Source organism: Callorhinus ursinus, unplaced genomic scaffold (assembly GCF_003265705.2).
Source record: "Callorhinus ursinus isolate GAN/ISIS: 27379988/994484 unplaced genomic scaffold, GSC_fseal_2.0 scaffold14, whole genome shotgun sequence".
NCBI lineage: Eukaryota > Metazoa > Chordata > Mammalia > Carnivora > Otariidae > Callorhinus > Callorhinus ursinus.
The window spans coordinates 11,026,812-11,053,039 of NW_027397076.1; the positions used below are offsets into that span (position 1 = coordinate 11,026,812).

The following is a 26,228-nucleotide window of genomic DNA, read 5'->3' on the forward strand; positions in this document are numbered from 1 at the left end:
GTAATTTCTCTTCCTGGTACAGGAGCAGGATGATTATCAACTATTCCTTGTCCCAGAATTCTGAGTCCCTGAAATTGGCTACTGAACCTCCAGAGAACCCAGCTCGGGCAGAAAAGCGGGGCGCAAACTTACCCAAACCTGTGCAAAAGGTCTTACTGGGAAAGGCAGCCCTGCAGGGACAGACTGGGAAGAACGGGTGGGGGTGGGGCTGGGGCGGGGGTGGGGGTGGGGGTGGGGCGGGGGTGGGGGTGGGGGTGGGGCTGGGGTGGGGGTGGGGAGGTAAGCAATGGGGGCTTCCTAAAGGGAATGCAGGGATCCGCGCGCGGCCCCAGGACAAGTCCGAGCCTCACAGGTGCACCTCCAGAGCCTCCGCAGTCCGGGGCGCCTCAAGACCCCCGGAGACCTCTGACCCGCGGAGAGATAGACGTCACCCCCGCGGGCAGACCACAGTCCCGGACCGCCGAGGTGAGGCCGGGTCTGAGGCCCGCCCTCTCGTGTACCTCACCCCAGACACAAAGGGAGGAGGGCCCACTCGAGCTGTCGCTCTTTCCCCCCAGCGGCAGCTGCACCCCGGCCGGAGTCCGGCACCACTCCGGACGCAGCCGCGACTTCAAGTCCTCGCGGGTCGCTGACTGCCCAGACTCCTCACCTTCGGCTCCCTCGCCCCTTCAGCCCAGGAATAAAAGAACCAGCGTCCACTTGTAAACCTCCTCCTTTCCGCCTCAGAACCGCGGAGCAGTCAAAACCCGCTGGGCCCGCCCAGCCCGGACAGCGCGCGCCCGCGCACGCAAACACACACACCCGGAGCCCCCGAGGGGCGGCCGCTGCCCCACGCGCCCCAGCAGCGGCTAGCGCCCGCGCGCGCCTAAAGAAGCGCCCTCCGCCCCACCCCACGGAGGGGGCGGGGCTAAGCCACGGGGGCGCGCCTCTTTCCGAGGACCAAGGACCCAGGCGGCGGCGCGCTCCACGTGGCGCGCGCTACCCTTCCCCGCCCTCTAGCTGCCCGGCGATTCGCGCGCGCGGGGAAGCCACGATTTCCTCAAGTTTGCGGTTTTAATGGAAAGGGAAAGGAGGTTCGCCAGATGCCTCTGCTGGAGGAACTAGAGGGCGGGTGACTGGGGGACGCTCTGAAGCAGTGAGAACGGCCGGGAGAAGAGGGGGCAAGTTTGTGGGCGGTGCCAAGTCCAGAAGGGGGCGCGGTCACCGCTGTGACCGCTGAGTCGTCCCGCGGAGGCTGAGGAGGCCCAGTCCCGACCCCCCAGGGTGAAGAAGGCGCCGGGGGCTTGTCGCGTCCTCAGACATGTCGGAGGTGAAGAGCCGGAAGAAGTCGGGACCCAGGGGAGCGCCGTCGGAGCCGGGGAAGCGGAGCGACGGCGGGAAGAGCCCCGAGGCCCGGGGCGGTGGAGGCGGGGGCTGGGCGGACCCCCGGACCGGCGTGAGCCTGCTGTCGCTGGGGACGTGCCTGGGCCTGGCGTGGTAAGTGGACGCGAGGCCGCCCGGGCCCTGTGTCCGGCCTCCCGCGGTCGCCCGGCTCTTCTCGGGGCCTCGCCCGGCTCGGCATCTCGCTAACCTCCCAACCCCAGACCTGCGGCTTCTGTTCCTCTGCCTCGACCCGGAAAAGGGAACTGCCCAACTTTTTTTTTTCGCTCTTTCTTACAACTCATTTTTCTTTTGTATTAGTAGTGTGCCCCGATCACTCAACTGGAGTTGAGACTCAGGCCTGGGAACGAGTCAGCCATTTCTTAAGAGATGCGGATCTGGCCAAACTTTATTAAGCGCCTGCTGCACGTCCGAAGCTTTTCCGTTTTTGTAACCCACCATTTCCTGTCCGCTGCACATTTGCCATGGACACAGTTGCCCCACCCTCACCCCATAAATGCCTAATGGCAACGTTTGCAGTCTTTAAATAATTCAGTATGATCTCAGGGCAACAAACGTTAATGACAATATCAGAGTTTGGAGGATTTCTCGTATTTCCATCCTTGTTCATGCGTTATGAATTTAAAGTGTCTTCCTAAGTTAGATTGAATTTTAGTACTGTAAAATGACAAAAGTGTAGCATTTGTGTTCACCTAAAACTGAACATCTATAGTTTTTAAACCAAGGTTTTTTTTTTAAAGATTTTATTTATTTAAGAGAGAGAGAATGAGATAGAGAGCACGAGAGGGAAGAGGGTCAGAGGGAGAAGCAGACTCCCTGCTGAGCAGGGAGCCCGATGCGGGACTCGATCCCGGGACTCCAGGATCATGACCTGAGGCGAAGGCAGTCGCTTGACCAACTGAGCCACCTAGGCGCCCTATTTTTTTTTTTAATCTTTTATTTATTTATTTAACAGAGAGACACAGAGAGGGAACACAAGCAGGGGGAGTGGGAGAGGGAGAAGCAGGCTTCCCGCCGAGCAGGGAGCCCGCCCGATGCGGGGCTCCATCCCAGGGCCCTGGGACCATGACCTGAGCCGAAGGCAGATGCTTAACGACTAAGCCACCCAGGCAAGTTTTAAACCAAGCAAATAGCGATACATTGTTGTTATAAAAAAAAAATTAATATTAGAAATAACTTTAAGGGGCGCCTGGGTGGCTCAGTCAGTCAAGCGTTTGCCTTCAGCTCAGGTCATGATCCTGGGGTCCTGGGATGGAGACCCGCATGGGCTCCCTGCTCCATCGCCCAGATTGTGCTCTCGCTCGCGGGCTCGCTCTCTCTCTCAAAAATAAAATCTTTAAAAAAAGAAAGAAAGAAAAAGAACCTTAAAACCAACTTAGTAATTTTGTTTTCCCCAGTCATTTTCTTTAGGAATAACCTATTTCATCTTAATAACAAGACTGATGCTTTAAATTAGAATTTCCCTCCACTTTTCACCGATTTTTAAAGTATTTAAAAGATAGTTATTCATCTTCAAGAGTAATAGAGGAGGGACCCTAGACTTCATTTAATGTAGACCATTTTTGATTGTAATAAATTTTGAATTATACTCCACTGGTAACTCATCCTGAGTTGAAATTAATAAAACATTTGTTACAATAAAGTAAATGTTATTAAATGTTCTCTTCCAGGGATGCCTGGGTGGCTCAGTAGTTAGGGATCTGCCTTTGGCTCAGGTCAGGATCTGGGATGGAGCCCTATGTCAGGCTCCCTGCTCAGCTGGGAGCCTGCTTCTCCTCCCTCTGTCTGCTGCTCCCCCTACTTGTGCTCTCTCTCTCTCTCTCTGTCAAATAAAAATCTTTTAAAAATAAATGTTCTCTTCAAAAAAAAGATATAGTAATATGGCATTTTGTTCATGTAATATTATGTAATAGTAATGTAGTAATACTTAAGTATTATGTAATATTTTGATTTTGATCTTAAAAGAATAAATTTACCCTTTTTAATAAATTTACTCTTGTAAATAAACTGCTTTTATGTCTTAAAATGCACGACCTTCATTAGGGAAATAAAAGCCCTTTTATACTGAGAAGGTTATTCAGTAATAGAGCTAGTAGGCTAAAAGATACAGATCTTCCTTGACTTAGGATGGGGTTACTTCCCAGTAAACCCATTGTAAGCTGAAAATATCTTAAGTCAAAAATGCATTTAATACACCTCATCTAGCAATCATGGCTTAGCCTAACCTATCTTAAATGTGTTCAGCACACTTAACATTAGCAGACAGTTGAGCTAAGTCATCTAACAAGCCTATTTTACAAGAAAGTATTGAATATCTTACGTAATTTACTGAATACTGAAAGTAAAAAAAACAGAATGCTTGTATGGGTACAGATTGGTTATAAGTGAATCATGGTCACTTAATCGCAGGGAGCTGCTGCTGCAGGCACTGGCCAGCATCAGGGGAGAGGATCCGACCAAGGAGAGGATCAGGATCTCACTGCTACTCTAGGAAAAGGTCAAAATTCAAAGTACAGTTTCTGCTGTACTCCTATCACTTACATACCATCATAAAGTCAAAAATCTAAGTCAAACCGTAAGTTGGAGATCATCTGTATATGTTGCTTCTCTCTGGAACCTAGTAAACTGGTTTTAGTTATTAAACTTACTAATTCTCAATTATCCAAAGATTCATATTCATAAGAGATAAATTACATCACAGAATGTTCAGCTTTTCAATAATTTAGTTACTTTTCTGGGAAAACACTAATATAAATCTATAGGGGCGCCTGGGTGGTTGTCAGTTAAGCGTCCAACTCTTGATTTCAGCTTATGTCATGATCTCAGGGTTGTGGGATCAAGCCCCAAGTTGGGCTCTGAACTGGGCATGGAGTCTGCTTAGATTCTGTCTGTCTCCCTCTCCTTCTGCCCTTCTCCCCTCTTCTGTCTCTCTAAAAAAAGAAATCTATAAAGGAAAACCTGAAAAGTAGACACTTTAGTGCAGGAATTAACCGAGTAAAGACACAAGTTACATTGAAAATTTTCACTAACCTCATTTTTCATCCTTTTTTGTTATTGTTTTTTTGTAAGTGAAGTTTTATCTGAAAAACAGGGTTATGCTTTAAATGCTCTGACCTTTTTTTAAAGATTATTTATTTGAGAATGAGCGAGAGATAGAGAGTGTGAGCACACAGAGGGAGAGGGAGAAGCAGGGAGACCGATGCAGAGCTAAATCCCAGGACCCTGAGATCATGACCTAGCCAAAGGCAGATGTAAGAGAGTTCTTCTCTTCCTGTAAGTGGTCTAATCTGTCCATTCCATCCTTGATTTGCTATGAACTCAACACTGGTTTCAAAGGTGGACAGGCCTGGGGCTTCCATCAGGTGTAAGCAGGAGGAAAACCTGATCCTTATACCACTATAGGTTGCAACTAACTATAGAGGGATGGAAAAGCAGCTGCACAAAGCAGTCTAAAAGAAATGGCCAAGGTACTTAAAGAGAGCAACTGATGTGTGGTACCCTAACTGCATAAATTTGAACCTATTTAATCTCTACAACAACCCTATGAAGTATTATTATTCCCACTTTACAGATGAGGAAACTATAGCAAAGATAAATAACTTGCCCAAGATGATTATACAGCTAGTAAATGGCAAAGCCAAAGTTGCTTAAGTTCCATACTCTTACCCAGTATGATACACTACCTCCATTTGATACTAATCTAAGAAGAGGCCAAAACCCTAGAAACAAAAATCCCTAGTTCAGAACTATTTATAGTCCTTTTCTAACTAGAAGCTATAGTCTGCTAAGACCCTGTCTGTCTCATCTAAACTGAGGAAGACCGGGAATAGGGGGCCTTTAACTTCTGTTAGAATATGCCTCTGATTGGTTAAGCATCTAAATTTTTTATTTTTAGATTTTATTTACTTATTTGTCAGAGAGAGGGAACACAAGCAGGGAGAACAGCAGGCAGAGGGAGAAGCAGGCTCCCCGCTGAGCAAGGAGCCCGATGCGGGACTTGATCCCAGGACCCTGGGATCATGACCTGAGCTGAAGGCAGATGCTTAACCGACTGAGCCACTGGGGCACCCCACATTTGACTTTTAATCTCAGCTCTGGTCTCAATCTCAGAGTTGTGAGTTTAGGCCCCATGTTGGGCTCCATGCTGGGTGTGGAGCCTACTTAAAAAAAAATGTGTGTGTGTGTATATATATATATATATACATGTATATATATATGTACACACACATATCTCTTGACTCATAAAAAGGGAACAAAGCACTTTGGACACTAACCTGGATGCCAGTTTCAAAAATTTAGTTTTTCAGGAATGAAGTTACCTTCTGTCAACATTGACTTGTAGAAAATCATCATCTTCCTTAATGTTAATGGAGTTAATATTTACAAATCATTTTAAAATAGTGCCTGGCACATCTAAGTGAAAAATAAAATGAATGTATTTTAATTCAGCACATACAAACTGCTTTTCATTTTTTTCATTACTAGCACAGAATCAACTTTATGCTTGTTTTTTATTTTTTTACTTTTTATTTTTTTTTAAGATTTTTATTTATTTATTTGACAGAGAGAGGGAGCACAAGCAGGCAGAGAGAGAGGGAGAGGGAAGGGGAGAATCAGGCTCCCCACTGAGCAGAGAGCCTGACCATGTAGGGCTCTATCTCAGAACCCTGGGATCATGACTTGAGCCGAAGGCAGACGCTTAACCAACTAAGCCACCCAGGCACCCCTATGCTTGTTTTTTCTTATATATTTTTCTTATTATTCATATGTAGTAATGGTGAATCTTTTTTTTTATTTTGTTGAGAAGTTAACCATGAAAAAAACCTACAAATTATCATCAAAGATGATATTTGCACTAGCATGACATAGTTTTCTTCAAGGTCAAGGTTTTGCTTACTATTTGAATTTTGAAGAGAAGTCCAGAAATAGACATTAAAATATTTAATAAAATGGAAAGTGCTATAATGTGTTATAGTAGTGGATCAACCTTTACAAAAAGACTCTTATAATAACAGTTTTATTCTGAATAAACATTCTGATCTACAGGATAAATCCCAGAGGTAACACTGGAGTAATGAGTGATAAAACTAATCTCTGAAATTAGACTTATTTCTTTAGGGGTTCTACATCCTTGGTCTCTGTCTAATGATCTCAGATAAGCCTATACTCTGAAAAGAATCTCCTAAAATCCAAGAATGAAACAGCCAATGTAAAAAACTTAAGTCTAGCCCGCCTCCCCCTGCCCCTCTGTGTCTTCTCTGCACTGGGAGCAGCTCTCCAGCCACAGCCCCTCATCCCCTGAAAATGTACGCCTGTGCAAAGTTCGTCTCCACCCCCTTCTTGGTCAGGAGCACCTCTCAGCTGTTGAGCCGATCACTGTCTGCAGTGGTGCTAAAACCACCAGAGACACTGACAGATGAGGTACCTTATAAGAGCCTCAGCAGCTTGGCAGCCCCACGTCCCCTAACCTCATGTATTCTTAACCGCAGCTTCCAAACCAGCGCCATTTCAAGGGACATCGACACAGCAGCCAAGTTCATTGGGGCTGGGGCTGCCACGGTAGGGGTGGCTGGCTCTGGGGCTGGAATTGGGACTGTGTTTGGGAGCCTCATCATTGGTTATTCCAGGAATCCCTCTCTGAAGCAGCAGCTCTTCTCCTACGCCATTTTGGGCTTTGCCCTCTCGGAGGCCATGGGGCTCTTTTGCCTGATGGTGGCCTTTCTCATCCTCTTCGCCATGTGAAGGAGCCGTCTCCACCTCCCATAGGTCTTTCTCCCGTGTCTTGTCTGCCCTGTATGTTCCTTTTCCTATACCTCCCCAGGCAGCCTGGGGAAAGTGGTTGGCTCAGGGTTTGACAGAGGGAAGACAAATAAATACTGTATTATTAAAAAAAAAAAAAAAAGAATTAAGTCTATGCATTCATCTTTGAAAATTAGAATAATGGCATTTTCTAATAACCAGAAATGTTATTTAAAAGTCATATTAGCACATAGGAGAAAAGTCAATCTATGCTAGTTACGTAACCTGGGCTTACTTAATTCACTGTTATCTCATAGGACAGACACTAGCCATCATCAAAAGAAACTTATTTATGGGGCACCTGGGTGACTCAGTTGTTTAGGTTTCTGATTCTTGATTTCAGCTCAGGTCATGATCTCAGGGTCATGGGATCGAGTCCCATGTTGGGCTTCACGCTCAGCTAGGAGTCTGCTTTTCCCTCTCTCTCTGATCCTTCCCCCACTCAGGCCCTCTATCTCCAAAATAAATACATAAAATATTTTTTAAAAAAACTTATTTTATCCGGGGCGCCTGAGTGGTTCAGACGGTTGGGTGTCTGCCTTCGGCTCAGATCATGATCCCAGGGTTCTGGGGTCGAGCCCCACATTGGGCTTCTGCTCGGCGGGGAGCCTGCTTCTCCCTCTCCCTCTGCCTGCTGCTTCCCCTGCTTGTACACTCTCTCTCAAAAATAAAATCTTTAAAAAAAAAAACTTATTTTATCCAATATTGTAAACATTCAAAAAGCAAAAAGTCCTTTTTAGTTTTGGACAGTTTTATAGCAAGTTAGCCTATTAACATTTATGAATTTGAAGCATCATTTGCAATGATACACAAAGCTTAGAAGTCTTTCATTTCTCCTTTGAGTTTTGCAATCTTTAAATGTGTGCCTTTCAGTGGAAGTCAGTTTCATAAAACACTATCAATTAGTGCTTCTCAGCTTGACTGAGTACTCAGACAATCTGAGGAGCTTTTAAGATTTCCAATATCCAAATCACATCCTAAACCCCATAAGTCAGAATTTCTCTGGGTGGGATCCAGGCACTAGACTTTTTAAAAGCAGACAAGTGACTCCAATATGCAGCAAAGCTTTTGAACCACTGGTCTATGTACTATGATTTAAGCACTCTCTTCTTAGGGTTCTGCCCCACCACTTTTTGATGACTCAATAAATACACGAAGAATTTCAACTGCTGCTTTTTCTGAGCCCAAAGAATTGAGTCAAAAGTAGATGAACCGGGTGCCTGGGTGGCTCAGTCGGTTAAGCGTCTGCCTTCGGCTCAGGTCAGGATCCCAGGGTCCTGAGATAGAGTCCCACATCAGGCTCCCTGCTCAGCGGGGAGTCTGCTTCTCCCTTTACAGGCCCCTCCACCTGCTTCTATTCTCTCTCTCTGTGTCAAATAAATAAATAAATCTTAAAAAAAAAAAAAAAGTAGATGAACCAAGGGGCACCTGGGTGGCTCAGTTAAGCGTCTGCTTTCAGCTCAGATTGTGATCCCAGGGTCCTGGGATGGAGCCCCATGTCAGGCTCCTGGCTCAGCAGGGAGTCTGCTTCTCCCTCTGCCTCTGCCTTTGCCTCTCCTCCCTGCTCATGCTCTCTCTGTCTCTCAAATAAATAAATAAAATTTTTTTAAAAAGTAGATGAACCAAAATGGTATTAGATCCAAAGCATTTCTTTTGCATTTGCTTATCTCATGTCCTATACAAACAAAAGTCTATTTATTGTTTTTAAGATTGGGATAACTTTTTTATGCTTCTACAACCTTTACTACTTATCAGATGAAGAATATACTCCAATTTTAGAGTGGCATCTAAAGTACACCTATATGAAAAAAATAAAGTACACCCATATGACTCGTATATTGAGTATAACCAGTTGTAGAGATTATACAGCCTGCATTGCATATGTGTTCTATTGCCACTTTGACAATGACTCCTGTTTTCATAGTTTTGACTTGTTATTTTTCAGCTTCTAGTCATCATCTCTCTCTTCCATTCCACTGCTTTATTTCTCTCCTACATTTTAATTTAAAAATACTTTTTTATATAGGTAACTCTTGCTTCTACATTTCAGTATGAAAACACTTATTTTCTAGATATTGCCCAAATATGGCCTTGAGAAAAATAGTAGAGATCCCATATCTTATTCTAGATGACTCGTCATTTCTTCCTCCAAAATATTTCTTGTGCATACAACTATCACACCATCTCACTCACTGGACTGGGACTTGAACAGGATAGAGTTTCACTTTCTATTAATTTGTTGAAATAAACTACTAAAAGCTGTCACCACTCATACCAGAATTTATGTTATCCTTATCAAAATTATAAAATGTTCCTTTAAAATTCAAACTTAAATGGATGTGAATTAGGAGGTAGTGATTTTTTTTTCTTTCCAGGTTTGTATTTCAGCAGTCGGAAAAGTTTGCAAAGGTGGAAAGCCAATACCAGTTACTGAAAATAGAAACCAACAAGTTCCAAGGACTTCAAAGTAAAATCATTTTAATTTCAGAAAAGGTAATTAATTATTAATTGGCTTATTTGGGTAGATTTTCCCATTTTTCTTCCCTACTACCACCCTTCTACCCCAGTTCATAACTTCCTTTTTCCTGCCTGTTAGACGATTACTGTTTTAACTCTCACTGGTTTTTGTACATTTCTCCCTTCAGTCCAATTTAGACTTAGATTATTTTGAAAAGACAGGGTTGTTTTAATATAGCAAATGTTACTGTTTATAATGATATGGCCCCAATTTTCTATTTAAATATCAAATGTCTAGAGCACTAAAAATATGATTGGTCTTTACATATAAAATTAGAATAGAAACAGCACTTGCTGGGCAAAGACTATCAGGTGTTTTTTTTTCTTTACTTTCTAGTTGGTAAATTTGTATACTTCTGCATATAAGAATGACTAACCTAAAAATAAATACTGATTTTATAGCCAAATGAAAATTAAAATCCATGTGTATGTTGTGTTTCTTCAAGCTGCAAATGCAGATGCATTATTACTGGAATTCTTAGAAATGTGAGACAACAAATTTTTAACTACCATGCTTCTTGGGAGAGGTCAGCTGCAATCAATAAGGCATCATGCAGGAATTGTCTGGCTACCAGAAACCAAGCTATCATTGGGAAACATGCCTTCTTTGTTCATTTATTCATTCACTAAACATTTACTCATGTCATAAGGTAGACAAAGATTTGTGCTCGGCACCAAGGTGAGCAAGGATTTTCAAAAACAGGAAAATTAAATAGAGGGTCTGAGTTCCTGTGGCCTCATGCAGAGAATTAGTATATAATCAATCCCCCAGAAGAGAAAAGCCATAGATGAAAATTATGCATCCCTCACACATGCCAGGGGATTCCACAGAGGGTGAGCCCAGGGGCCTTGGGAAGAAGCTACATAATGCTGCATAATGGTATTTTGACGTAGGGCTCAAGTTGGAATCTGGTTGTACTCGTTAGGGGCTCCTCTAATCAGAGGGAACAGAGTTATAGAAAAATAAATCCCAGGAGATAGAAACTCCATGTACTTAAAAGCTATTGAAAATAAATTTTGAAGAAAGATGTCCTTTTTATTTTTTTTTTTAAGATTTTATTTATTTGTTTGAGAGAGAATGAGAGATAGAGAGCACGAGAGGGAAGAGGGTCAGCGGGAGAAGCAGACTCCCCGCTGAGCAGGGAGCCCGATGCGGGACTCCATCCCGGGACTCCAGGATCATGACCTGAGCTGAAGGCAGTCGCTTAACCAACTGAGCCACCCAGGCGCCCGAAAAACGTCCTTTTTAAATGAAAAATTTGGTGGCAATTAAAATGCTTTTTGAGGCAGATTTTTAAAATATCATCATTATCCAGGAAATACTTAGTCTTTGCAGAGCTCTTTCTCTCCCAGTCTTCCCTAGGATTAATTCAACAATAGCTGCCCTTTCGCAAAGCTGGTCCTAAAGGCCAGCATAATCAGTAGGAGGAGAAAACAACTAGATGTGGGCTCTCATCACACCTGTGTGAACTTGAAAAAATCACTTTAACTTCTCTTAGCCTCTATTTCATCATTTATTAAGTGAGAATAACAAGATTTTTATAAGGCTCAGATGTGATACAATATATATGCAAACTTTTTGAAAACTTTAAACAGAAATAAATTCAAGGTATTAAGCTCTTTTTAAAAAAAAAATGAAAAAAAATTTTTGGTATATTTACAGCCCTTAAATGCAAATTATTGTAGCATACTAGTCACTATATATTTTCAGATTCAGTCTTGAGACCTTTACTATTTTGAAAAGTTGATCTTATATTTGGGGTCTACTGGAGTATACTGCCTCCAGATTACAGTGATGCTCTGGTGAACAGCCTAAACAGGAAATTACCTTAGATGAAGATAAGCTTACCTCTTCAAAAAGCTGATAAAAAGACAATTAAACTTAACAGTATTACTGATGTACAAATATTTCTCAGAATTGATTTCTGAAGGATCTTGTATAATAGCTATATGTGTACATTAAAGATAATTTTTTTAAAGATTTGATTTTTAAGTAATCTCTACAGACAATGTGGGGCTTGAATTTACAGCCCCAAAGATGAAGAGTTCCATGCTCTATCGACTGAGCCAGCCAGGCACCCCTAAAAATAATTTTTAAATAAGGTTTCACAGTGACTTTTTATATTAGTACTGTTACACATTGTTTCTATCACCTGGGATTGCTTCAGGTCTTGGTTGGGGTGGGCCCAGAAGATTAAGGCCATTCTTCTTCCTAAATGTCAACAAACATGTTTTTTTATACCCTAAGATATGGGAGCTACAAAAAGGCATAAGACATGGTCTCTTCCCCTAAGGAATTTAGAATCTCTCATAGCCTCACCTGACTAGTAACATCAGTCTGTTCAAGAGTCAGATTTCAGAGTCACTTCTAAGCCTTTCCTCATTCTGCTCCAGACTAATGATCTCTCCTCAGAGCATCCATTCTCTGCATACTAATTCTATCATGACACAAATAGTAAATTTGTGAGTTTTTGTTGTTATTAATTTGCCTCCTTTTCTGCTCTTTAAGCCAACATTCTGTCTTTATATCCTTAGTGCCTAATAATGAAACAGGATAATCAATAAATCTTAGTGAGACTCCAGAATATGTAATGTAAAAGATCCAAAATGCTGTCTCCTCTGTCGAATTATGAAGCCAGGAACTATATTATGTCTCTGTTTTCATATCTAGTGGCTAGCACAAGGTCTGGCACAGAGTGAACACTCAAAACTTCTCTAATTTTGTGTGCTGAGTGCCAAATAGGTGTCAAATACACAACACGATAGGTGCTCCAAGAGTTTGGGCTATGGAAGAATGCTGCATTGAGGAGCTGAGATCTGTTCTGAGCCTTGAAGGAAAGACAGAACTGAGCTAAGCAACAAGGAAAAAATAGCATATACAGAGATAAATTTGGGACTTTATCCCAGAAGTATTAGGAAACATCGTGGGTTTTTTAATGTCATACCATGATGTGCATAGCAGTTTTTAAAAGCTTCATCTGGCTGTAGTGTGGTAGGATGATTTAGAAAAGAAGCAGATATTAGATAATACTTCTAGAATATTTTCCTTGATCCTTGAAGTCTGGTTTGGGTGCCCCATGTAAGTGCTCCCATAGCTCTTCCCCATCATAACACATGTAGACTTGGCTTTCTCCCCAGTTAAACTAAGCTGCTTAAGGGCAGAGGCAGAACCATGTCTTGTACAGTATTATGCCTTCAACACAATGCTGCAAACATTTAATAAGTTAACGATCATTCTAGGCCTTCCTGTAGTCTCTGAGGCTGTTACCTGTGTGTGAGTATAAGCTAAAAGAGTCCACAGCCTCCTGTATTCTGGACACATATGAGGAAATGTCAGGAGCTTACCACAATTTACAGATACTTAGCACATGTTACTATTTGATGTGAGTTGCCTCACTAAACTGGACTTTTATTCATTTCTGCCTTTGTTATGTCTGTAAGATCTGATTCTGGTACCTTATCTGTAAGAGGTTAGTCAAGAAATTTTCAGGTAGAAACTCTTCCAGAATCAGAGAATTTAGGAAACTTAACAAATTTTATTAACTCAGTTATAGTTTCTAAAAAAGCCACGTAACTATAAGATTGACAACTAAGTTGCTTTCCATTGGAGTAAGAAAAGAAGGAAATGTGATATACTTCAGACTTCTTTAACATTATTTCTCTTTTGAATGTTCCTCCATGAAAATGTACAAATATTTAGGTTTATAAATTCAGGTGTGTGTTTTTCTCCCATAGTGCTAATCTATTATATTTGTTTTAAAATCTGTTAAAACAACTTTAAATCTGTTAAAACAACTAAAGTCATGAATGTTTTTGTCATTATGGTTCTGATATACTTGGCTATTTTAGACATCTTCAGAATTTGAACTGGGCCTGTGCTTATTAAAATGTATTTCCCTAATATAAAAGTTATTAAGGGTGGCTCAGTTGGTTAAGTGTCTGACTCCTGATTTTGGCTCAGGTCATGATCTCAGGGTAATGAGATCAAGCCCCATGTCAGGCTCCACACCCAGCGTGGACTCTCTCTCTCCCTCTCCCTTTGCCCCCTCTCCCCTTGCTCGCTCATGCTCTCTCTCTCTTAAAAAAAAAAAAAAAACTTATTAAGTAGCCTTGGGAATTGTTTTGTGTTACAAATGCAGCTTGAGTCTACTGAAAGTATCCTGCAGGAAGCTACATCATCCATGTCTTTGGTGACCCAGTTTGAGCAAGAAGTATCCAACCTCCAAAGTATTATGCGTGACATCCAAAATAGTGAAGAGTTGCTCACCCAAAAGATGCAAAGTCTTAATGAGAAATTCCAGAATGTTTCAGATTTCTGGAAAAGAAGCCTAGAAGAAATGAATGTTAATACAGACATTTTCAAATCAGAATCAAAACACATACATTCTCAAGTTACTGTCCAAATTAACTCAGCTGAACAAGAAATAAAATTGCTCACTGAAAGGCTAAAAGATTTGGAAGAAAGCACATTAAGAAATATTAGAACAGTAAAAAGACAAGAAGAAGAGGATCTTCTACGAGTAGAGGAGCAGCTTGGCTCTGATACAAAAGCAGTTGAAAAGCTAGAAGAAGAACAGCATGCTCTCTTTACCAGAGATGAAGACCTGACTAATAAACTTTCCAACTACGAAACCAAAGTTGAAGAATGCAAGACACATTTGCCAACAATTGAGAGTGCTATTCGCTCTGTTCTCAGAGTCTCTCAGGACCTGATAGGGACAGAAAAAAAAATGGAAGACTTAACTACTCAGATGTTTAATATGGAAGATGATATGCTGAAAGCGGTATCTGAAATAATGGAGATGCAGAAAACCCTTGAAGGAATTCAGTATGATAATAGCATATTAAAGATGCAAAATGAACTGGATGTTCTGAAAGGAAAAGTTCATGATTTTATGGTATATTCAAGTACAAGAGAAAAGGGCACTTTAGAAGAATATAATCTAGAAAATAAAGGAATTGATAGTGACTTTTAAATGCACCACATTTATTCTGATGACCATATTGTATATATAAATTTATTAGTTCCATGTTTTTGTGTTATTTTGATATGCCTCACTTTATCCTACATTACTAGCAAGTAAGTGACATATCTACACACATGGATTATCCAGATAATGAAAGCTTATCTGTTTAAGCAATAAGATTTATTTCCTTTTAGGCATTTTAAATAGAAATATTTCCAAAATATATCCCCACCTTTTTAAAGCAATATACTTAATATTTTAAATGTTTTTTCTAAAAAGTAATAGACATTATTATGAATTTCACCTATTATATTGGACCCAAATATATTAACACCTCTACAAGCTATTGAGGAGGGTTTCCCTTCTCACAAAATGACCCTAGTTTGCTATTTTTTCAAACCTTATGTCTATTTCTTATACATTTTCTGTCACCTAAAGATGTGACCTATTGGCCCATTACTGTCAGGTTGGTTGGTAGGTACTGTGCCTGCCTAACCAGTTCTGCACTTCCTTTGTAATTTACTGCAGGCTAAGATCCAGACCACCAAGTTCATAGGAATTTTGTCTAAAATGAAAAATAACATTACCAAAGGAAAGCATGAGGTGCTTTGCTGTGAATCAATACGTACTTTTTGAAAACTGTGGAGCCTGGGAAACATTTTTACTTTTTATTAAGGTTCTAAAGTGTATTACAGATAAACTTGTAAGAATTTTTAAATGAGTAAATATGGGTGTGCCTGACTCTTGATTTCGCAGTCATGAGTTTGAGCCCCATGTTGAGGATAGAGATTACTTTAAACATTTTTTTAATTAAAAAAAAGGACTAAATATGTTCTTATTGAAAGTTTTACCTATGAATTGTGTATGAAGTATGGACTTTTGGAATATCTTTGTATACCTGGGCTTTTTTTTTAAAGGTTCTAACTGTGTTACAGACTCTTGAGTTTGCTAGATACATGATCCCTAGATAAATTATTCTACCTACGTAAAAAAATACCAATACACCTGTGGCCTATTTCAAAGAGGAAAAAGCAGCATATTGAAAAATTATGATAACTATGGTAATTAAACATATGTCATTGTTTTTAAAGAGTTCCCAAACTAAATACCCAGCCAAATTTGTTTTACATGATGATTTGATTTTACTCTAAATCATATAATGGAGTCATAAGGAATAAGATGTGGACATACTGAGATGTGATTAAGGGGAGATCTAGTCAGATTTTTCCAATAATGATAATTGGAAATGTGCAGTGTCAAGAAACATGTAAGACTTTTATTGGTAACTGATGTATCAAGAGTGTCCAAACTTGGTGTTGAAAACTGAGTCAACCGCATATGGAAGTACTGTTCCTACTTGTATCTTCTTGCCAATAACCAACTGTAGTCCCAGTTTTATAATGTAATATCAGTGGAATTAAACACAAAGAACTTGAAAGCAGTCAATTGTAGTCAGGTAGTTTTATTATGTAAATTTGCACATTTTTTGAAAAATCCCAAACAAGTTCTAGTTTTGGGTTAGGAGGGCCTCTGGTAGACAGCCATGGGTAATAAAAATAAGCCTGAAAGAATGCCACTATTAAAGAGCATATCATTAATTTCTGGAATCTTAACATTAAATTCCTTGACGTCTGAATTCTAAGTTCTTGTCTGTGTGCACTGACAAAATTGTATTTGTTTGTCTTTGTTTTAATGCTAATAAAATAGATTCTAAAGTTCACTAGAACTTTGTTGTTTCAACCTCCATCCCGTCTTGGCAGATGTGATCTCTCGTAGTTTGTTTGTTTGGCCTATCACCAGATTTGATACAACATTATTATTGACTTGTATATACCATAGTAGTCGCTACAGAAAATAAATGGAAACCAGGTGACCACTGTGTTCTATAGTGACAGTTACAAGGGAAACAAAAACTACCCTTCTACAAGAATTTCATGAGAAAACTATTGTGTGTATGTATATATACATATTATATACATGTGTATATGTACATTTTCCTTTACTCAGAGGTTTTCCTATGAAAAATTGTCAGTAGACAGATTTAGATGTACCTAATTTGTCTTCCTCTCTTTCTTACATTCATTTATATAATACAGATAATTGAAATTTCAAAAACTTCCCTGTGTATCAAGTATTAAATTACATTGTTAGTCTTTCCTTTAAGGAAGATTACTGTATTCTAAGACACATTTTTGTATCTTTGTAATTGATAATATATCAATTATTTTCTGATAGAGTACTACTGGCTCCATATTTTAAATTTAGTATAAATAAGTCACTTTTACAAAATAAACACCTAATTTTTTTTAACTTTTGGATGCAAAGTTTAAAAATATATTTATAGTAATATTTCCTTAAATTTTGCCTAATGATTAGAAGCTGTTGACTAAGTGTATTCTTATATTTTATAATGAAAAATGTTGATTTATTAACCTTATGGTTTCATAGAAAACTAGTAAGATACAAAGTTAATGGCATCATTTTTAATCTCAACCTGATTACAGACCTTTCTATGAATCCATAATCTTGATCAAAGCTTAATATGATGTCATTAATGATGATAATAAAAAAATTTTCAAAAAATGATGCTGCAACTTCACCAAGCACATGAAAAAATATTCATTTCTCTATATACTTATGTGCACAGTTAGCAAAAGCTCTGCAAATTTACCCAGCATCTGTTTTTTTCAGTTCAGCTATGAACTATTAATTTAATGCAAATCGAAATGCTCCATCCCAGCTTTCACAGCAAGGGAGGAGAGAATTAGCATTGGAGCCTATTATGTGTGAAACATTGCTGGGAAGTCTACATTCATCATCATCACAGTACCAGCTCTGTGTATTGAGTACCTACAATGACCTGTAGGATCCCTGCTTCACACTACAACTTTGCTAGCCATGACACCCATTTTAAAAATGAGGAAATTGAGGCTTAGCAAGGTTAGGAAACTTGCAGTCACACTGCTATGTCTGTCCAACTCCAGAGGCCACTGACCTCCCCACTATACAATGCAATCTGCTACTATTCAACTAGGGGGAGAAAAATCACAAGAAATCCACCATCAATAGAACCATCTTGAGCATTAAAAAAACTGTAATTCAGCCAAATGTGTCCACTACCATGTTACCATTAAACGAGACTGTAAGTCACCCAAAAGTTGTAACTATGACCTAAAATTATTTGGGCCTTGGGCATAAGAAGGAACCAATAAATGTTTAGGGAATGGTGGGAAAGCAGTGGTGGAGAAAGCCTTGGACCAGAATCTTCTAATCTAGGCTTTGCCACTATGTGTTCTTGGGCATTTTATCTTGGGGCTCAGTTTTTTAATTTGTAAAATGAGGAAATTGTATCAAAAACTCTCTAAGACCCATTCTGGCTTTATGTGGTTTTTAATTTCAGAGATTAATAAAATTTCCAGGTCCTTTAGTTACAAAGATCAAAGAACCTTTAGCAAAGTTTTTGGACCCAGAAATCATTCCCTTGAACCATGTTGTTCTACTTGTAGACCCAGCAATATTTTATATTATAGGATAGTATCTAGCTTAGTACCTTGTGTATATGATAGGAATTTAGTAAAAATCTTTTGAGCTATTGGTGGACTCTCCAAAACTTCTGTCCATTCTAGGCAAATAGTTTAAACAAGCCCTAAGTAATTTTTAAAAATAATTCCGTGAGGGGCGCCTGGGTGGCTCAGTCAGTTAAACATCTGCCTTCAGCTCAGGTCGTGATCCCAGGGTCCTGAGATTGAGCCCCACTTTGGGCTCCCTGCTCAGCAGGGAGCTTGCTTGCTTCTCCCTCTCCCTCTGCTGCACCCCCTGCTGTGCTCTCTCTCTCTTTGTCAAATAAATAAAATCTTTTTTAGGGGTGCCTGGGTGGCTCAGTTGTTAAGCATCTGCCTTCGGGTTGTGTCATGATCCCAGGGGCCTGGGATCGAGCCCCACATCGGGCTCCCTGCTCGGTGGGAAGCTTGCTTCTCCCTCTCCCACTCCCCCTGCCTGTGTTCCTGCTCTCATTCTCTCTGTCAAATAAATAAATAAAATTTAAAAAAATAAATAAAAAAAATCTTTTTAAAAAAATAGTATTTCCATGAAACAATTTCAAGACTATTCCTACACTATATTCATAAATATTTTAGTAAAGATCAATACAAGTTCATGGTAAATTGCTTTTAAGCTACCAAGTAAAACAGAGCCTTACTAGCTGTTTCTTAATGATCTGATCCTTCTAAGAATGAAGTAAGTTCTTTCTGAGGAGTCTTAACTGTGTAATACTGTTAGGCTACATTTATTCTACCAGAGTAGATACATTAATAAACAATAACCTAAGAGTGAATTAGATGAAATAAGCAATCTACTTCCTTCACCCTTTGGAGTCTCTGTTTCAGCAAATACACTTGCAAAACCTTTCCCTTAAAAATAAAATATGCTTTTGCAATCACTACTTGATTTCCTTCCTGTTTGTGGTTACTCTTTTTTTCTTTAGATTTTATTTATTTATTGCGTGTGTGCTAGTGGGGAAGGGGTAGAGAAAGAGGGATAAGCAGACTTCCAGCTGAGCGGGTAGCCCCGCTGTAGGGCTTGATCCCAGGACCCATGACCTGACCTGATCCGAAGTCAGAAACTTAACCAAGTGAGCCACCCAGGCACCCCTGTGGTTACTCTTTAATGTCATACCCATAATAACATTTTAACAGTCTAACTTCTCTACCAAAAAACATTTGGGGCCACCCCCCCACCAATAATTAATGTAGCATAAACCTGAGAAGAAAAATCCTAAAATATATTTTGGAATCAAATATATATAATGGGGAAAGAGAGGGAATTACTACTTTGAGATAACTGTTCTGCTTCATTTCAGCTTGTCATTTTTTTGCAGCTATATTGTTACTCCTTTTTGAAGCTGCCATTAAAATAATGTTCTGAACATACTAAATTTTTATTTGCATTATATAAAACCATGTTAATGTTATCAAAATAATCTCAAAAGATTAGCTGAATAAACCAGGCAAATGCAATTTTATAACAGTAATTCATAAAAAACATTGAAATACACAATTATTTTGGAAATGAAACTTGATGTCTTTAGGTGAAATTATAGATCTTATTTTGTAAAACTGGTTTTCAGCCTGCATATTAATTCCTTGTTTTCTGATTTTATTTATTTATTTTTTAAGATTTATTTATTTGAGAGAGAAAGAGAGAGTATCAGTGGGGGGAGGGGCAAAGGGAATAGGAGAAAGAATCCTTAAGCAGACTCCCTGCTGAGCACAGAGCCCAACTCTGGGGCTCAATCCCAGGACCCAGAGATCATGACCCGAGCCAAAATCAAGAGTTGGACACTTAACTGACTGAGCCACCCAGGTGCCCATTTATTTTCTTATTTCAAATAATCTATTTATTAACATTTTCTTTCCCAAACTAAACTACAAACTCCTTAAAAGCAGAGACTGTTCTTGATCATACTAGCACATACAGGCCCAGTAAACATTGTTGGATCCAATTAGTTGCTTGGGGTTTTTTAAAAACAAAATTTTGTGTTTTTTTAATTCATGTATAATTAACACACCATGTTATATTAGTTTCAGGTGTACAATATAATTATTCAACAGTTCTATGCATTACTCAGTGCTCATCATGATTAATCCCCTTCCCCTGTTTCACCCATCCCGCCCCCCCTCCCCCACCCACCCACTGCCCCTCTGGCAACCACCAGTTTGTTCTCTATATTTAAGAGTTTGGTTCTTTGTCTCTCTTTTTTTTCTCTTTGTCTTGTTTCTTAAATTCCACATATGAGTGAAATCATATGGTATTTGTCTTTCTCTGACTTATTTCACTTAGTTTTATATCCTCTTGATATATCCTTATAAACAGAGGATCCAACTAGTTTTGATTATTAGTACACAGTTATAGACAATCTCCACTTTAAAACAGTGCTTTCCGGGCGCCTGGGTGGCTCAGTTGGTTAAGCGACTGCCTTCGGCTCAGGTCATGATCCCGGAGTCCCGGGATCGAGTCCCGCATCGGGCTCCCTGCTCGGCGGGGAGCCTGCTTCTCCCTTTCACCCTCCCCCCTCTCATGTACTCTCTCTCTCTCATTCTCACTCTCTCAAATAAATAAATCTTAAAAAAAAATAAAATAAAATAAAATAAGACAGTGCTTTCCAGGGTTCCTGGGTGATGTAGTTGGTTAAGCATCTGACTCTTGGTTTTCGGCTCAGGTCGTGATCTGAGGGGTGTGGGATCAAGCCCTGTTTCCTGCTCTGCACTCAGTGGAGTCTGCTTAAGACTCTTTCTTCCTGGGCGCCTGGGTGGCTCAGTTGGTTAAGCGACTGCCTTCGGCTCAGGTCATGATCCTGGAGTCCCGGGATCGAGTCCCACATCGGGCTTCCTGCTCAGCAGGGAGTCGGCTTCTCCCTCTGACCCTCTTCCCTCTCGTGCTCTCTATCTCTCATTCTCTCTCTCTCTCTCTCAAAAAAAAAAAAAAAAAATTTTAAAAAAAAAAAAAGACTCTTTCTTCCTCTCCCTCTGCCATCCTCCCCCCTCTAAAATAAATAAATAGGGGCACCTGGGTGGCTCAGATGGTTAAGCGTCTGCCTTCGGCTCAGGTCCTGATCCCAGGGTCCTGGGATGGAGCCCCACAGTCAGGGTCCTGGCCCAGCAGGGAGCCTGCTTCTCCCTCTCTCTCTGTCTCTCCCCCTGCTCATGCTCTCTCTCCGTATCTGTGTCTCAAATGAATAAATAAAATCTTAAAGAAAAAATAAATAAAATCTTTAAAATAAATAAATAAATAATAAAACAATGCTTTCCTGAAAAATGAGTTGAAAGTTAAATGTGTGAAAGTCATATGACTGAGTTACACATTATGAAGCAGACCCGCTCTTTCGGTGTAATCACTATGTATATCCGTCTTTCGACATAGGCTTTGACAATATATTTTACATATGTCCTTTAATTTTTTTTCCTCCATAGCTGAGCGCACAATCCACAGTCTTCAGTTAATCTTCTGATTGAAGTTTACTAGTTTTACCTGACAATTCCTGTTATAATTTTCAGTTTTGTATTATGAGATTATATCTCATATATATATACTATTATCACTATAATCCACACTTTAATTTTTTTCCTTTCCCTCTTAATTTTATTGACTGATGACACAATGCAATAAAATTTCAAATATTCGGGAGGAGGAATTAAGATAGCGGAGTAGTAGGGGGACCCTATGCTTACTTCATCCCTGGAATACAGCCAGATGAATATCAAGTCATTCTGAATGCTAAGAGAACAAACTGCACATCTAGAGGGAGGAAAATGCCCACGTTGTGAAGGTTAACTAGAATTTAAATAAAAACTTGCAAAAAATTTTAAGTATTCAAAAATGAAATATTCAACTTCTCTGACACTGCTATTTAGACACACACTCACATGTGCACACAAACATTACCACAAACAATGAAAATAACTTGAAATACTGTCAGGTAGTTGTGTGGCTCAAAATGTTCATCAACTAGGGGTTGGATGGGAAGAGGAAAAAAATGTTCATCAACTAATGTATCCAGGTTAAACCAAAATGACAATTTACAGGTGGATGGTAAGGAAGGAGGATGGCATGGAAATATACAAAAGTTGAGAACCACTTGTATCTGGAATCATAAGATTTTAGAATTTTGAAGATAGCTTTTTTTTTGTTGATTGTTTTGTTTTTTACATATCTATCTTCTCTACTAAACTACTAAACTGAATTGAGGTCACCCCCCAAGCTGTACTCATCTTTATATCCCTAACACTTGGTATGCCTAACATAGTAGGAACTTAAGAATCAGTTAATTGAGTTATTCGGGGTCTCATGGAGAAATACACAGGGGCACCTGGCTGGCTCAGTCGGTAGAGCATGCAACTCTTGATCTCTGTGTTATAAATTCAAATCCCACATTAGGTGTGGAGATTACTTAAAGATAAAATCTTTAAAAGTAATAGGACAATAAAGCGTATACACATGGAGTCTTGAACATTGGCCCCTTCATTCTAGCACTAGAAATATCTACAAACTTGTGTTTCAAAAATTATGTTGCCTTGTTTGACCCCCACAAATCTACCAAAGCTCATCTAGAGAAGCCTCCCTCCTCTCTTCTCCAGCAAGAAAAACTACCTGTCTCTCATTTAGCTCATTTTGCCCCTGTACAGAGGACTGATAGTATAAAAATAGCTGAAAAATGCTCTTTCCAGTGACATTTTATGAAATGTCCTTCATGTTTTCCTTCTTAATCATTAGTCACTTGATACATCTTTTACCGTGTTTTCCAGAATGGTAAAGTTATAGTTCAAAATTCAACTTGAATTTTATATATTAAGCTGTTAATCAATTTAATTATTATGGTGTTATATTTTCTTATAGTGTCAGAAGTCTGAAACTATCATGGAACAGTGGAAGTCTTTTCAAATAATTGCTCATCTAAAGCGTCTACAGGAGGAAATTTATGAGGTGAAAACTTGGTCCAACAGGATAATTGAAAAACAGAATATATTGAACAACAATTTGACAGCTCTTTCTCAAGATGTGACAAAAGTAGATCAAAGTACAACTGCTATGGCAAAAGATGTTGGTCTTAAGATTACAACTGTAAAAACAGATATACGACGTATTTCAGGTTTAGTAACTGATGTAACATCATTGACAGAGTCTGCACAAGAATTAGAAAATAAAATAGAAAAAGTAGAAAAAGATACAGTAAAAAACATAGGTGATCTTCTCTCAAGTAGCATTGACCGAACAGCAATGCTCCGAAAGACAGCATCTGAAAATTCACAAAGAATTAACTCTGTTAAGAAGATACTTTCAGAGCTAAAGAATGATTTCAACAAGCACACAGATAGGTTTTTAAGCTTAGAAAGTGACAGAGCTAAAGTTATGAAGACAGTGACTTTTGCAAATGATCTAAAACCAAAGGTGTATAATCTAAAGAAGGACTTTTCCCATTTGGAACCATTGGTAAATGATTTAACGCTACGCATTGGGAGATTGGTTACTGACTTACTACAAAGAGAGAAAGAAATTGCTTTCTTAAATGAAAAAATATCTAATTTAACAATAGTCCAAGCTGAGATTAAGGATATGAAAGATGAAATTACACACATTTCAGATATGAATTAGTTTGAAATTATTTAGACGAGACTGAAATAACTTTTTTAGTAACATGACCTCTGTCGTGTTATAAAAAAACTGACAACTCAGAAATAATGAAATTTTGGAGCAAATGTCATTTTGTTTTTGGTTTGTGAAACTGAATAAAGGAAACCTCATTTAAATGGAGTTCCAAGGCCAGAAGGGGGAGTTCTCATGCCAAGTTGCAGCCCTTGGCCAAACAGGAAGAAGCCTATGCTTTACTACGGAAGCAGGGGGAAGATTTTCTCCTAGACACAGCAGCCCAGCCAGTGAGACACTGTCACAACTCAATCAATGAGAAGCCACCACACTGCAAACTCCCAGTTCACTCCAATGGACTTTTTGTTTATAATAGCCCCTCCCAACTGCTCCCTTTCCTCTATGAAAAAGCATTCCTCTCCTTTGTTCTCTGGACTTGGCTACGGTTTTGCCGTAGCTTGCATGTCCTGAATTGGGATTCTCTGTTATTCCTGAATAAACCCATTTTGCTGGTGAAATAACTGGCTGTTTTATTTTTAAGGTTAACATTCTATTCTGAACAGTAAAAACAAAATATTTTAAAGGGTTGAGCAGTTGATTTTTCAAAAAAATATGCTAAAACATATACTTGCAATTTTATATAGCAAGAACTCTATGCATTCCCCTGATACACACTCTTACACACACACACACACGCACATGCACGCATTCAGACAAGTGGGGAAAAGCAGGATCCGCCAGTCTACCACTGGGAAATCTAGATGGGGCAGGATCTGAACCCCACTTGCCCTCGTGGACTGCCAGGGAACATAGTACATAGGATTGGAGCCCAAACTAGAGAACTATCCATTAGGATCAGGGCTGTAGCGTTCATCATACATTTAGAGGAAGGGAAACTAGAAAGGTCACAGCCAGGGAGCTGCAGGAAAAGAATCATGTAAGATTTCCTGGGTCTTTCATGGCCTTAGGAAACAGGTAAAGATGACCTAAAATAGAGTAGGGAAGTGGTAGCCAGAGCAAGGTTTGAGGGAGAGGAATCATAAATTGCAGGGGACTTGCCAAGCCTCAGATGGAGACTGCCCTAAAGCAACACAGCTCATGTGTGGTGATGATGTGACCAGAGCAGCCTAAGCAGAGAAGGAAGTTCTAACATTTAAAACAGCATTATATAATTCTACGTATATGAAATTCTAGAAAATGCAAACTATAAAGACAGAAAACAGATCAGTGGTTGCCTAGGGATGGCAAGAGGAACAGACTATAAAGAGGCACAAAGAAATCTCGAGGGGTGAAGGGTATTTATTATCTTAGGATGGTGGTTTCACATGTATCAAAATTCTTTGAATGTGTATAATTTATTCCACGTCAAATATTCCTCAATAAAGTTGTAAAATAAAGTACAATGATCCTTTAAAAAACCACACAGCATTAGTCCCAGTTTCCTATGCCTAGCATGAAGGGTATCCAGATGCATAGAACGAGTCAGAGTATGTAGCTAACTTCCATGACAAAAAGCCCAAGGCTCCGGGATGAGCCATTCCAGAACACTTTGAAGTGACTAGCTCTGTTTGATTCATCTGATTTAATATAGTAGAAACAACACGAGATTTTGAAATCAGAGATATCTGGGGTCCAATCCTGGCTCCGTGACCACAGAGTTCTGTGGACTCAGAAAATTTAGTGCATATAAACTTTAATTTATTCATCTGTAAGTAAGGACAATAATATCTGCCTTACAGGAAGGACTGCTGTGAATATTACCATTAACATATCCAAAGTGTCTTTGCACATAAAGGACAAAGCCATTAACTAATATAACAAAAGTTACATAGTATGGGACTGTGTTTTTGTAAATAGCTCTATACCCCACAGGGGCAGTATCACCATAGCACATCCTAATATGGTATCTCATGTTCATAATGATACCAAATTAAATGTAAATTACGTTCCATGTAATCTTTTTAATAAGACAGTATTTTAGACATGAAAATATTTAAAAAGAAATTTTTCAGCACTTCAAAATATAAATTCAGCTATGTGAAAATTCATTTATGAGTAATGTTTCTATCCTATCAGTGCCAAATAAATGAAGCACTTATCTTCTTTGGTGCCAGTTCTATTATTTTTGAAATAATGACTCACCAGTCTGTAATTTGGGAGCCAGCCTGAGCAGGACTTTCTTGAAGGAGCCTTGAAATCAATCTGGAACGTCACTAGGCTTCCAGTCATGTTCTTGCTTTCAGGTCAGATAGCTTTTATGGCAAATACAGGAGAATGGAAAGCTTTGTTCTGTTTCCCAACAGAATATATAATCACTTCAATAATAGACATGGTTTCTTATGGGTAAGTCATCTTAAGCTTTCTGTGGAATTTCCCTGCTTTAATATCATTTAAAGACTAACCACTGGGGTTGCCTGGGTGGCTCCG

At 39.5% G+C, this 26,228-nt stretch overlaps 3 protein-coding genes and 1 pseudogene across 6 annotated transcripts in view; 3 read left to right on the forward strand and 1 right to left on the reverse strand.

The window, feature by feature from the left end:
* APAF1 (apoptotic peptidase activating factor 1) overlaps positions 1-789 on the reverse strand; it is a 90,946-nt gene extending 90,157 nt beyond the window's left edge. Inside the window, exon 1 of one of the 3 annotated variants that reach the window (XM_073900459.1) lies at positions 650-789. The gene's annotated coding sequence lies outside the window, so the exon portion shown is untranslated. The remainder of the gene's footprint in view (positions 1-649) is intronic. The other 2 variants (XM_025882345.2, XM_025882344.2) reach the window with 2 other exon arrangements.
* On the forward strand, positions 30-1,057 carry LOC141374141 (uncharacterized). Its single transcript, XM_073900880.1, has 3 exons — positions 30-149; positions 285-465; positions 558-1,057. Exons 1-3 carry the CDS (start codon positions 30-32, stop codon positions 1,055-1,057), a joined length of 801 nt encoding a protein of 266 aa, XP_073756981.1.
* IKBIP (IKBKB interacting protein) lies at positions 1,021-24,322 on the forward strand. 2 transcript variants are annotated; one of them, XM_025881179.2, is made up of 3 exons: positions 1,021-1,476; positions 9,555-9,672; positions 13,836-16,383. In XM_025881179.2, the coding sequence occupies exons 1-3, from the start codon at positions 1,301-1,303 to the stop codon at positions 14,670-14,672; spliced, it is 1,131 nt and encodes a 376-aa protein (XP_025736964.1). In that variant the 5' UTR covers positions 1,021-1,300; the 3' UTR covers positions 14,673-16,383. The 2 variants fall into 2 exon arrangements, with proteins under 2 accessions (XP_025736964.1, XP_025736965.1); XM_025881180.2 differs by lacking the exon at positions 13,836-16,383 and adding an exon at positions 23,055-24,322 and having other exon boundaries at positions 1,033-1,476.
* Positions 6,614-7,280, forward strand: LOC112831889 (ATP synthase F(0) complex subunit C2, mitochondrial pseudogene; annotated as a pseudogene).
* Positions 24,323-26,228: the final 1,906 nt, after the last annotated feature.